The sequence below is a fragment of the Podarcis raffonei genome, chromosome 1, assembly GCF_027172205.1.
Source record: "Podarcis raffonei isolate rPodRaf1 chromosome 1, rPodRaf1.pri, whole genome shotgun sequence".
NCBI lineage: Eukaryota > Metazoa > Chordata > Lepidosauria > Squamata > Lacertidae > Podarcis > Podarcis raffonei.
In genome coordinates, this window is record NC_070602.1 from 135,845,216 (window position 1) to 135,857,526 (window position 12,311).

At 45.8% G+C, this 12,311-nt stretch overlaps 1 protein-coding gene across 1 annotated transcript in view; it reads right to left on the reverse strand.

Annotated features, from left to right (window-relative positions):
* ATIC (5-aminoimidazole-4-carboxamide ribonucleotide formyltransferase/IMP cyclohydrolase) overlaps positions 1-12,311 on the reverse strand; it is a 31,557-nt gene that overhangs the window by 8,702 nt on the left and 10,544 nt on the right. Inside the window, exons 6-13 of the mRNA XM_053364446.1 lie at positions 11,170-11,321; positions 10,929-11,085; positions 9,780-9,905; positions 8,909-9,016; positions 7,487-7,572; positions 5,368-5,457; positions 4,011-4,139; positions 2,395-2,487 (exon numbers count right to left, since the gene is read on the reverse strand). Of these exons, the coding sequence (XP_053220421.1) occupies positions 2,395-2,487; positions 4,011-4,139; positions 5,368-5,457; positions 7,487-7,572; positions 8,909-9,016; positions 9,780-9,905; positions 10,929-11,085; positions 11,170-11,321 (941 nt within the window). The remainder of the gene's footprint in view (positions 1-2,394; positions 2,488-4,010; positions 4,140-5,367; positions 5,458-7,486; positions 7,573-8,908; positions 9,017-9,779; positions 9,906-10,928; positions 11,086-11,169; positions 11,322-12,311) is intronic.

Sequence of the window (12,311 nt, forward strand, 5' to 3'; positions counted from 1 at the left end):
AGGGCTCCCTCCACGCTCCCCCTTGTCCCGTGCCTAGAAACGTGGGGGTCTGAGCTGTTTCCCCCTGCCCTGCACCTTCCCCAGGGAAAACCCTCTAGCTCTGAAACGGAGCCAGCATCAACCCAGAGAAAACCCAAATGGCGGTTTGCTCCAATTGACTACTAAAGAACTTAGTTCTCAGCTGAGTCCTAAGGAGTAAACTCTTTTCCCTGGGGAAAAGAGTGGGGCAAGAGGAAGTGTGGATAAGCCCTCAATATCAGGAGCTGGACAATATTGAAGCACATCCCAAGGTGGGGGGGGGGGAGTCACGGCACACCCCCCTGAAAGTTAAGGGGCCGCTCAAGGGCTTGTTCATTCTGGCTGTGGCCCTGATCCTTTAAGATTTACGGGAGATTTGCCACGAATTTCAATGGCTCTTGAATGGTGCTAAAAGCAACTGAACATTTATACAGCCAATACTATACCAGCCAGGTACAAGGTATATCAAAAGTACCCAATGTAGAGTTGCCATTTCAGGTCTGAATGACTTGTTTATTGCAATGAAGAATCTCAGTGTATTCTAGTTAACTCTCTTGGGATGTTTGCAGAGACTGCAACAGAATACAGCCCTCATGTGTGTCAACTGAAATGACGGTATAAACAGTTCAATCATTTATCCGGAGAAGAAACAGAAGCAGGATTAGAATCCTAAATTATTCCAGAAGCTCCCCCCCCCCTGTTTTTCAGCTCAGCCTAGCCTCTGAATAGCCCCCTGAGCACATAAACAAATCACAGGACGAAGTCAACTAAGAGGCTTTTGACACAGAGAAAAAAGCTCATTGTGTTGCTATAACTGCTACCATTAAAAAAGTGTGTGTGGTGGGGGGAGGGTAGAAGCCCAACATCCAGAGAAAAACAAGCACAGTTCAAAATGTACCATACACAAACAGAATCAAAATGTACACCATTTGCCCCAAATAGCAAAGAGTCGTCTTCCTTCTGCTTGAACCTGAATGGAGTCTCTTACTTCCCCAGCATCACAGATGGTACAGTCATTATTGCAACGCTCCAACAATGGAAAATGCAGCTGCCTCTGCAAAGGCTCTGGAGGAAACATCAAGGAGGGATGCTCAACACCGTTCTTGAAAGGGAGCAGCGGCAAACGCACTTTGTTCCTGGACCAGTCCTATTTATTATGCTTATGGGGAGGACATGAGCTTGAAATGACCTGTGAGACCAGCAGCAGAACAGCTACAGCCCATGAGGCTTCTCTGAAGCACTTTAATAAGGTCAAAATTAAAAACTGTACCACCAGCACAACACCAAGCTCCTCACCCTTCCTGGCAAGCGACAGACCTGCTGGGAAGCTCCCACAATCTCCCACCTTGTAAGGTTACAGTGTTGATAAAGCACAGGACACACGACTGCCACCCTAGACTCCTTAGGAGAGCAGAGCAAATTGGCAAGTTATAAAAAAAAGGTAAAGGACCCCTGGACGGTTAAGTTCAGTCAAAGGCGACTATGGGGTTGCGGTGCTCATCTTGTTTTCAGGCCAAGGGAGCTGGCGTTTTGTCCAGTTTCCCTGACTCACTAGAGGATTTCCCGCCAGTCTGCCCCTAGCAGCACTTCAATGCAGGGAGACATATTGACATTTATGGTGCAGCGGCAGTAAACCTGTATGGCACCACAAACGAGACTCCTTGCAAAGGCAGGAGAACTCTTTCAAAGTCAGCAGATTGGTCCCAACAAGCCAAACCGTCTTTAGAAGGAAAGCAGCAACTCAACAGGACTCAATATCCCAAACACAGTTTCTAGCTCAACATCACCACTCGTAATTGTGGGCAAGTTCAGAACTGGGAAGTATGCAGAAAGGTCTGCCATGCACTTGAAAATAATAAACAAGAGGTGTGACGGGGAACACTTCCAAGGCATGCAAGTAGCACTCTTAAGTCTGATGGGGGAGTAAAGATGGCAGTGCTTGGTGGAGAAGAGGAAGCACTCTTTGTGCACGAAAACACACTCAGATTCCGGATGAAGACACGACTGCAGTGGCAGCGTGGCGTAAATGGTTTGAAAACACATTCACTGTACACCAAGGTATTTCTTTTCTGGGCAGCGAATGTGCCCTCAGTCACTTACAATGGATGTCCATCATCACCCACTATGCTGCTGGCTTCAATATAGTAAACACACACAAGGGAAATTTTGGAGTCTGTGAGCCAGAGAACATAGAAAAAGGTGGGAAGGGAAGAATGTATCAAATGGAACTTAGCAAAACATTTAACTGCAGACCCTGCAGAAAGATGTCTAAATCATTGCACTTGTATTTGTTTCACAGCACCAAGTTTCAAAAGCTGACGTTCTGGCCAGAAAGTACAATGGGATGATCTCCCTTGAACATTTCCAAGCAGTTACCTGTCCATTTTTGGCATAACAAACTGAATTAGACTGGGTGTATTTGACAGCGATGCTGGCAACAATCAGATCTCGGACTGCTGGCTCGGGCAGCTGAAACAACAAGAGAGAGGTGGCTGTGAAGGTATCACTATTAAAGTACTGGAAATTGGCTGCAAAGGCAAAAGGAAAGGAAAAACCCACTTCCTAAGCAGCACTACTCCAGACATAAAACTGAAGATCAGGGCACTTTACTTTAATAACTGTTTTGAGTCTTTACTCTAAACACTCTGCAAACCAATTATCTTCTATAACCTGAGTGGTTAGATGACTGTTGAATTAAAATGAAGGCACAACTGTTTTTTTCTAGAAAAATCTAGGTGGTCTTTAACAGAATTCCCCTGCAGAGCAAGGCAGCTGTCTCCATGAGACACTGACATCTCTTCACCAGCCCTGTGTCAAGTCTCTCCTCTCTCTCTCTCTCCTGACAGGGCTGCCTCTTCCCTGGAGACCAAGAGGGGAGTTGAGAAGAGGGGGGCTGGGGGCCCTGACATTTATTCCCAGAAACAAAACAGAAGATGCTAGAAGCCAGGGCGCAAGGTCACTGTGAAGAATGTCTTTACCCATGCACTCTTCTGTACTGGACAGTTAAGAGATGTTTAGTCTAAACTCTTCTCTCAAACTGTGAAGATGTGAGAGACGGTCTGGCAGTTTTTAGGGCCAGGCCTGAGCATTAAGTTTAAACTGCCTCGATCAGGGCTCTAGTAGAGGCTTTGTTTTGTATAGTTTGTAACAGCCACGCTTAAAACTGACCGTAAAGACTTGTGTCTGTACTCAATCATTTCCTGTGATTTATTTCCACGTGCCGTGCTAGTCTTGGAACTCCCACATGCTGTGGAAGCTGCGTGATTGCTCTGCTGCAGAGCAGGCCAGGTACCTGGAAGTGGGCTGGACCCAAAGACAGCTGCATGCCAAACCCCAACAGGTTATGGAAATATCCAACAAGCACCCAAAGGATTTATCTGAGCAGGAAAGGTGGATTTTCAGATGAGCAAGTTTCACCAATTGGCTTCTGCTTCTACCATCCTCACTACATACAGGATCTCCAGCCCGTCTCCAGATTTCTTGGCATCCTTGTATTACTAGTGAAGATGGACAGTTTAGTGACTGAGCAGTAGATAAACAAGCCTGGGGAAAGCAGGCAAGCAGCGATGTTTAATGGCAACCTGATTAATGGCAAAGTGTTCTGCAGAGCCACCTGCTGATCTTAAGTGGTACTACACCAACAGGTTGGGTGCCTGCCTGTCTTTGGTGAAAATGACGAGGTTCTGAATGGGCTTCTGGACTTGTTCGAAGGAGAGGTGTTTTATTGGGGGGGGGGGGACATCGGCCTTTGGAGAGGACTGGTGTTTGGATGCCACTTTTCAGAACTGATGCTTGGTGTTCTGTTCTTTTCAACTCAAGATAAAGGAGGATGGAATCAGAGGGCTGTATGTCCAAAGCCTGAGTCCTGCCATTCAATTATATACTGTTAAGGCTGAACCATTAAATGGTCTCAATGTAGCGCTCTAATTTCCATTCCTGACAGGAGCATTGTCAGCCAGCTCTCCTATCAAGGCATCCTTTCCTTCACTTACACTTTTATTTTTAGTGACGATGTTTTTGAAGAGAGATCGGTCAATCACGCCATCGTTCCTCTTCTGCATCAGATGCAATCCAAACAGAGTGCGGATTTCGTTTTCATCCGGCTCATAAGCTGGGTCCATCTAAAAAGCAGGATTCTGTTCTTAATACCATGTCGATTTAATACAGTTTCTCTTATTGCTTATTGTTAATGAAGTATTGCACACCTGCTGGAAAGCAGGAGCCAGCAAAAGGTTTACCAGAAATGTTCAACTCCATGGTCCTCACAAATGCCAAAATACACTTCAAAACAAGCAAGCGGCACCTGCTGAAAGTTTCTGTGTGGCGGCTTCCCAAAGTGTTATTCATCTTTCAGGGTTTCTGGCCTCCTTCTCTTAAAGTGACTATGACTGCAGTCCTAGAAACATTTCAGTAGGGAGCAAGCCCCCCTGAACCCACTGGGACTTGTTCCTGAGTAAAAATGTAATGGGCTACCCCCCCAGCACACAGATTGAGGGGTTTTGTATATAAATAGCTATATTTTTGTCATTTTATTTCTTTGCAGAACTTTTGAAGAAGAAGAAGAAGAAGAGGAGGAGGAGGAGGAGGAGTTTGGATTTGATATCCTGCCTTTCACTCCCTTTAAGGAGTTTCAAAGCGGCTAACAATCTCCTTTCCCTTCCTCCCCCACAACAAACACCTTGTGAGGTAGGTGGGGCTGAGAGAGTTCAGAGAGAAGTGTGACTGGCCCAAGGTCACCCAGCAGCTGCATGTGGAGGAGCGGAGACGCGAACCCGGTTCCCCAGATTACGAGACTACCGCTCTTAACCACTACACCACACTGGCTCTCTCTCTTTTGAGTGCAAAATCTGCTTGGTCCTATGCAAGTAGGGAATACTTCCACATTGGGAGATTTGAAACAGGAACTACTTTCAAACAATATGCCATTAAACCCTAAATTGATGGCAATGTTGTATTCATTACCTTTTGGACCACAGCCATATTGTCAGTTTTTTCTTACCGAAGGTTTTTTCTTACTGTCAGGTTTTCCTTACTTCTCATAGTTTTATTAAACCATCAATGCACCGAATACAAATTTATATTGCAAACTACAAGTATACTGTATGGAAAACAGTTTGGAATCACTAAAATGCGTCTCCTCAACCTAAGAGGCAATTTTAAGAAAAGCCACTGCACTTTGAGGTGTTAAGATGTCATGAGTATATCTTTATTGGTTTTTGCTTAAATATCATGCTTTAAAAGTAAATTGAGGGAGGGAGCAGGGAAGTCTGGACGTAGTTGGATATGACTGAGGAGTTGAGAGAAATCAATTGTCATATTCACATATCCTGTAGCAGTTCAAACACTAACCTGGAGGACACAGTAGCTTCCATTTTTCTTTTTGGATAGGATTTTGAGGGCTTCATCATCATAGCCAGGAGCCACAATCCCATCAGATACCTGTATGCACAACACATGTTTGCAACAGATTCCCTTTTTCTATTGGATGAGTCACATATCTTCGCGCTTATTAAGCAGAGGCTACTGGACCATGAAATCCCAAAACTTCACCCCTTCCAGCCTTCCGTATGCTCATCTGCTCACTTAGGATTTCAGCCTCACCATGGAGTAATGCCTAATTTCTTTTATAATTTAGATACTCCATAGCATTGCAGAGCTTTTATGTTGGCTCGTCAAAGGCACCCCCCTCATCTGTCTTGGTTGGAAGGTTTCAAAAGATCCCCTTCCAGAACAGATTCTGCCCCTGTATTAAGAAAACACCAGATAAAATACGTCACATAATCTTGGATTGCCCTCTTCTCGACACCCATCGCAGAGATCTCCTAGTGGCTCCCTTTCAGCTCAAAATACCCACTTATAAAGAATCTATAATCCAATATCTGTTGAGGGATGATAATCCTGAAACTACCAAGATTGTTTCGGGTTATTTAGCCGAGATTTTTAAAGCTAAATCCAAAGTTGTCTGATTTATTCAGCGGTGGCTAGTGAGCCTTTTATATATTGTATGTGTTTGGATTATTAATATATTTGGGTGACTTTGTATGATTTTATTGTTTAAACCTATGCCAATAAAGGTAAAAAAAAAAAAGTTAAGCTAGCCAAGAATGTCCAATATCTTATCAGCAAACTAAATTCTAAGGTAGTGTCAGTCCTATTGCAGCCAGAGCAGAACAGCCACAGATGAGAGGGAGGTGTCAGCATGCTCAAGGGACCCTTAAGGGAAAGCTGCCCAATAAGGAGTTAACCCTTTGAGTGGTCAATGAATCCTGTCTGACATTTGGGAGGGGAAAGTTCAGAAAACTGAACTGAACTGAATACTTTGGAAGACTACATAACTGCTAGCTTGCTAGCACCCTGGACAGGATCCCTGCCACCACTACTGCAACGTTTTGTTGCAGGTTCCACTGGTAATTACAGAAGCCTAAATCCAAGGAGGCTAACTCTGCCCTGCAGGAAGGGCTGGAGCCTCGTTCTAACTGAACCTTTTTGGGGGGCAGAGAGACCGTCCATGGATTTGTTAGACGGCCTGCCTTTAAAACCAAACCAAACACAAAAACACAACTTAAAGCAAACGCTCAGCTGGGGGGGGGGGGGAGAAATCTCAATTGGGATTTCCAGCTTGTATAACAACCTGTCAAACAGCCTTAGGTATCTCCCATGAAATATAAAACAGAAATTGATCAGGAAAAAGGGAATAAAAGTTAGGTATAACCCTATGTCCAAAGGCTTAGGAGTATCAATTTAACAAAGGGCGGGGGTGGGGGAGAAAAGATCAGTTCAAGAATATGTTCTTTATTCTCCAAGAAGTGCACATAGTTAGGGGAAATGATTAGTACGGACTCCCTGTTGTTCCATCTCATCTGCTGCTTTATAAAAATCAGGCTGAAACTGAAATCAGGCTGAAACTGAATCCAAAAGTTTTAGGTGAAGGGTACAATTATGCTCTTGGGGAAAACTGGCAGCCGTGACCAGTTATTCTGGATCCATATTTCAGAACTGTGAAGAGGAGAGGGGATTTCCTTTTTCGTTTTTTAATGGTGAATGGCAGGGGTTTAGTCAGGCATTGCTCTGGCTACAAAGGAGCAGCGTTTAGTGCTCAGCATGCTTACGTTCTGATCAACAAAGCTTCCCAGTGCCTCTGTGTACTTTAGAAACTCCTTCTTCCCAGCCATTCCCTTGGACTCACTTCTGCCCTTTATTGCAACATGGGCAAAACCCAGGCCTAAAGGTCTGGCCTTCCACGCACTACTAGGCTTGAGGGTTTCAAGATCAGGGCAGGTTCCCAGGGCAGCACAGGGATTAGTGAGGAGGACAGGGGGAGAACAACACCCATTATAAGTAAATTATATGCAACAAAATCACTACCAGCCACCTTATCCCTACCCACCATCTACTCTATGGTCACGCAGTGGTCAGGCCAACTCCAGCCATAGTGACCAGAGAGGTGCAGAATGCCACGGGGACTGACCTCTCTGGAAATAATCTTCGCTGTGGGGACGTCACAGATGTCAGAGAGAGCAATGAAGTCACCAAAAGACGACATCCTATCAGCACCTGGGGGAGAAAAGTAGCATTTTGCACCAGAAAGGTCACCTACCAGAGTCAGGGACCCCAGAATTTAGCTTCTTAAGTGTACAGCTTAATCCCAGGTGCATTTACTTTTGAGTAAGTCCCAATGCGTTCAGTGCTCCTTACTCCCTTGGGACTTCTGGCAGGTTTCTTCTTAACTGCAGCCCAAGTTACCCAGGGGGCAAGCAAGCTCAGTGTAGCAACTGAACATTTTCAACACCACAGTATTGCTGTAGGTGGTTCGCTGCAGCATGAATAACCAAGTCGCCAAACCTGTGTGGTACCTGCCAAGCACCACAAGTTAACAAAATTGCTTAACTAGCAGAAGAATCCCTTCTCCATGGAGTTCTTCTGTCTGTTGCCAGGAGCCACAATGTGGGGGGAATGTCTAACCAGCCCGGGGCCATTTCCAACAGATGGGGCACCACTGCCCCACAATGTCATGCTATAAACAGGGAAAACAATAATTCTACACAGGGCAGTAAGATCAAAGGCATGGATGCAACCCTGATATGAAAACCCAGGCTGGATCTATACAGATATTAAAAACACTATTATCAAAAGCTATAGGGGAGAAATGCTCCCAAGGCAATCTGCCATTGACTTTGGATTCTGCTCTACAACGCCATCTGGTGTCACATTTTTATAACACATTTTAATGTTATACCGTATTTTTCGCTCCATAAGACACACTTTTTTCCTCTTAAAAACTAAGGGGAAATGTCTGTGTGTCTTATGGAGCTAATGTGTGGTCCCTAGGGCTGGGGGGGAGAAACGGACAGGCTGCGCGCAGATGCCCCGCGTTCCTGAGCAGCTCTGGGGTAGCCCACGAAGCCTCCGTAGGGCAGCAGGATAAAGGCTCCCCGCTGCCCTGAGGAGGCTTCGTGGGCTACCCCAGAAGCCAGAACAGCTAGAGCAAGCGCTGCACAGTGCTCCCTCTAGCTGTTTTAGTTTCTGCCTTAGTGGTGCAAAGCCCCCGCTGCCCTGTGGAGGCTTTGTGCGGCTATCCCTGGCTTTTGCGGGAGGTGGGGGAAGGGACAAAGCGCGGCTCTATCCCTCCCCCCACCTCCCGGAAAAGCCCCCAAGAGCCGCGCTCCCTTTAAAGAGCTGCCCTTCTCCCTCCTCGGGGAAAAGCCTGCAAGCGTCGCACACGCGCTCCACACAGCTCGTGAAAGGGAGCGCTGAGAAGAGCCGGGGATGCATACAGGCTCTGCTCAGCCCTTCTTTTAAATAATATTTTTTTCCTTGAATTCCCCCTCTAAAAACTAGGTGTGCCTTATGGAGCGAAAAATACGGCAAATTGACCTGAGTCCCCACTCACCTCTTGCTCGCGCATATGCAGATGCCAAGGGTGTCAGCGTGTGGTGCATGTCGTGCACCATGCAGACTTGAGCTTCCTGTTCAGTGAGAGGTATGCCAACAGCTGCACCTGGTAGGCAAAAGAAGTAAAGGCAGTAAGAAGAGCTTTGTAAAAAAATAATAAATTATTATTATTACATCTGAAGGCTGTAATAATAATTCAGGGAAGTTTTTAATATTTAACGCTGTATTGTTTTTAATACTTGATTGGGAGCCGCCCAGAGTGGCTGGGGAGACTCAGCCAGATGGGCAGGGTATAAATAATAAATTATTGTAAATTATTATTTGTTTCTCTACAGCGGCTGTGGCCAATGGGGGCTTTGCAGCCCAACCTCTGGAAGGGCCACAGGCCTACAGATGCAGTACCATTTGTGTATGGCACTCCCCACCTGCAAATATCGGAACCTGAGCTTCAAATCGCAATTCCATTTTTCAAACTACAAGAAAGAACAAAAAGACTTGGACTAAGCTATTTGAAACTGGAAAAGACTGCCTTGGAAGGTGGTGGATTATCCTCTCATAGAGGTTTTCAAGCAGGTGTTGGATGGTGACTTTTTGGAGAAGCTATAGCAGTAGATTTCCTGCATTGGTAAGGGGCTGAGGGACCTTTGAAGCCCCCTGCTAACTCTACGCATACATGCTACTCCAAGAAAGAGAAGTGCACAACAGAGCTCTAGTTCACCTTTCTGTTAAGCGCCTCAGTTCTTCTAGATAGGACATTAGTGCATCTCTGCAGATGTAACACAAGAAATACAGTCTCCTTTAACACAGAGCACAGCTGGAGAAAGCCAAGCAAGTTAACTGGGACCCATCCTTGGAAGTCAGAGTCTTACCTGCTGGGCTGACATGTTTGAAGGAGGCTGCGGCTGGAATGCCCAAAGCCTGTTTGAGCTCCTTGACCAGCTGCCAGGCATTCAGAGCATCACACAGGTTTATAAACCCAGGAGAGCCATTCAGAACTGCAGGCAGAACATAAAAGTAAATTCAGTCATAAAGGCCATTCTTATGTAGGGGCACCAACAGCCAAAGCGGAAGGTGCCATTCAGTTTAGGAACAAAGTGTTATGAACCATTTCTCTTTGCTTTTAATCCTACCAATGGTAAACACAAGGGAAAAGGAAGGAAGGAAGGAAGGAAGGAAGGAAGGAAGGAAGGAAGGAAGGTCCCCCTCCACTTTTACATTAACAAGAGCAATGAACGAAACATCTGAGGGCTTGAAGAACTTGACAGCACTCCAACCACTAAAGCACACTGCCTCTATCAGTAGCATTACTGAGAGCCGGGTGAAATGTAGTGCCTAAGATTAGGAGGTATATCTTAGGTATGCCTAAGATTAGGAGGTATAGCTCCTAATCTCACCTCTTTTACCTGTTTTGAATGTACTGAATAAGTGTTGTTCTCTACAGTCTATGATGTGGAAATATCAATTCTGACCTACCTGATAGTAGTTCTTGTAAAGATTACAGTAGAAATGTGTTCTGTATATTCAAAAGAACTGTTTCCTAGTACACAGGTCCCACTATCAGAACTCTTGTTATTAAAAAAATCTGTTATCTGAACACAAAGGATTATGCCCAAACCTCACTACACGAATGGCTGATTCAGATATCCGAACAGCCAAAGTTTGCCCACTTCCTTGTTTGTTTGTTTTTTGCTGGTTGGCGGCAGCCATTGGGGCAGAAACCGTGGGGGGAGGGAGAGAGATCAGAGAAATCAAGGAGCAGTGGAGATCGGGCAGTTCAGTTTTTCCTTTGTATGACTTTTGCTGATTGGCTGCAGCAGTTTCAGGCAGAAATCATGGAGGAAGGGATGACAAATCACAGGTTATAGATATGTTCCCATAGGAAATCATCAGTTTGCTATGCAAACGTTCACTTAATGAACGATTCCCTGGGAACGCACTGTGTTCAGAAAGGAGGATCTGCGTGCATTGTTACAGTACCATTATAAGGTTATTCAGAACAGACTTACAAGGCATCCTACCTGAAAGAGGAAGCTTAGACCTCAATGTATAGAGCTGAGCAGGAGTCTGGTGTGGATTCATGCCATACCTCAGCGGAAGTTGAGACACCCCTTTGCTGTACTGTTTCCTGAAGTAATCAGAGATGGCCATATCATACTGAGCCGTATGAGTGAAAGCCTGCAGAAAGTACATTGAGACTAGTCAGTCACCAGCATTCTTGAAAAGTTGTGGGAAAGCACCATGCACAGCCAGAAAGCCGACCTTCAGAGCCAGTTGCTGCCGAGTTTCCAAAGTCGTATCCTTAGCGCTGGACGCCTGCATTTCCTTTGCTATGGTGGGATAGTCCCCAGGATCACACACAACAGACACGCGAGCATGGTTCTTTGCAGCAGCCCTCAGTAAAGCAACACCTCCTGCAATTAAAAGGAAGCCAGGAAAACCATCACCATTCCTCTGTACATCACAGATTGGAAGCTTAAGGTCCTACCTTCAAAGACACCAAAAACACGCAACGCGCTGATCCATCCAGGGTCTGCCAGAACCCTCAGGGGAGGTGCCGGAACGAAGTTGAAAAAAAGCCTTGGTCCTCTGGATGTTGCCAGACTGCAAATTCCACCATTCCTGACCAGCAGCCATGCTGGCTGGGGATCATGGGTACTAGAGTCCAATGAAGTCTGAAGGCCCTCAGGTTCCCTAACCTTGCTATACAATATCTCAGACACACCAAATCTAGTCATCTCACATACAACTCATTTCCTCTCGCACACAGGGTTTGCAGGATTTATAGCATGTTCTACAGCCAGCCTTCCAACAACTCAACAGATTGTATGACAACCACTGGGTTGTATCCGATGCACCATATAGGTGCAGTTCCACTATGATGGGATTTCTTTTTATTTCCCTCCCCTCCATGCTCCCTCCCCGCAAAATCTGCTGCAGAGGGTCCTTCAACCCCCTGGAGTCAACTTTGATGGGGGGGGGGACTGGAGGGGACAGGACAGGAGCCGAAGCCACACTGTGTGCATGGAAGTCCATTGAGTCAGCAAAGCTTCATCGTTGGGTAAGGTGGATAATGCAGCGGTTTCTGCACTGGCTTCTCAAAGTAAATTCATCATTCATGAAAATTTCTCTGGCGGAAAGAGAACCTTTAGAAAAATTCAGCTAATTACTACATACAAAATAGATTTTAAGGACCCTTTTTGTCCAAGGAACCATTTCCAATTCCGTTTCTGCTTGCCCAGGTCACAGAAAAGCCACCACGTGGCCAGAAATGCAGCGTTGCAAGACAAACATTGGGATACCCAGCGGTGGTGGGCTTGCACACATGCATCCCTTTCCACACCCCTCCCTGAAGTCTGTTTTCAAGGAAAAGATGAAGCAGTGACAGCCCCAAAGTTGCTGGC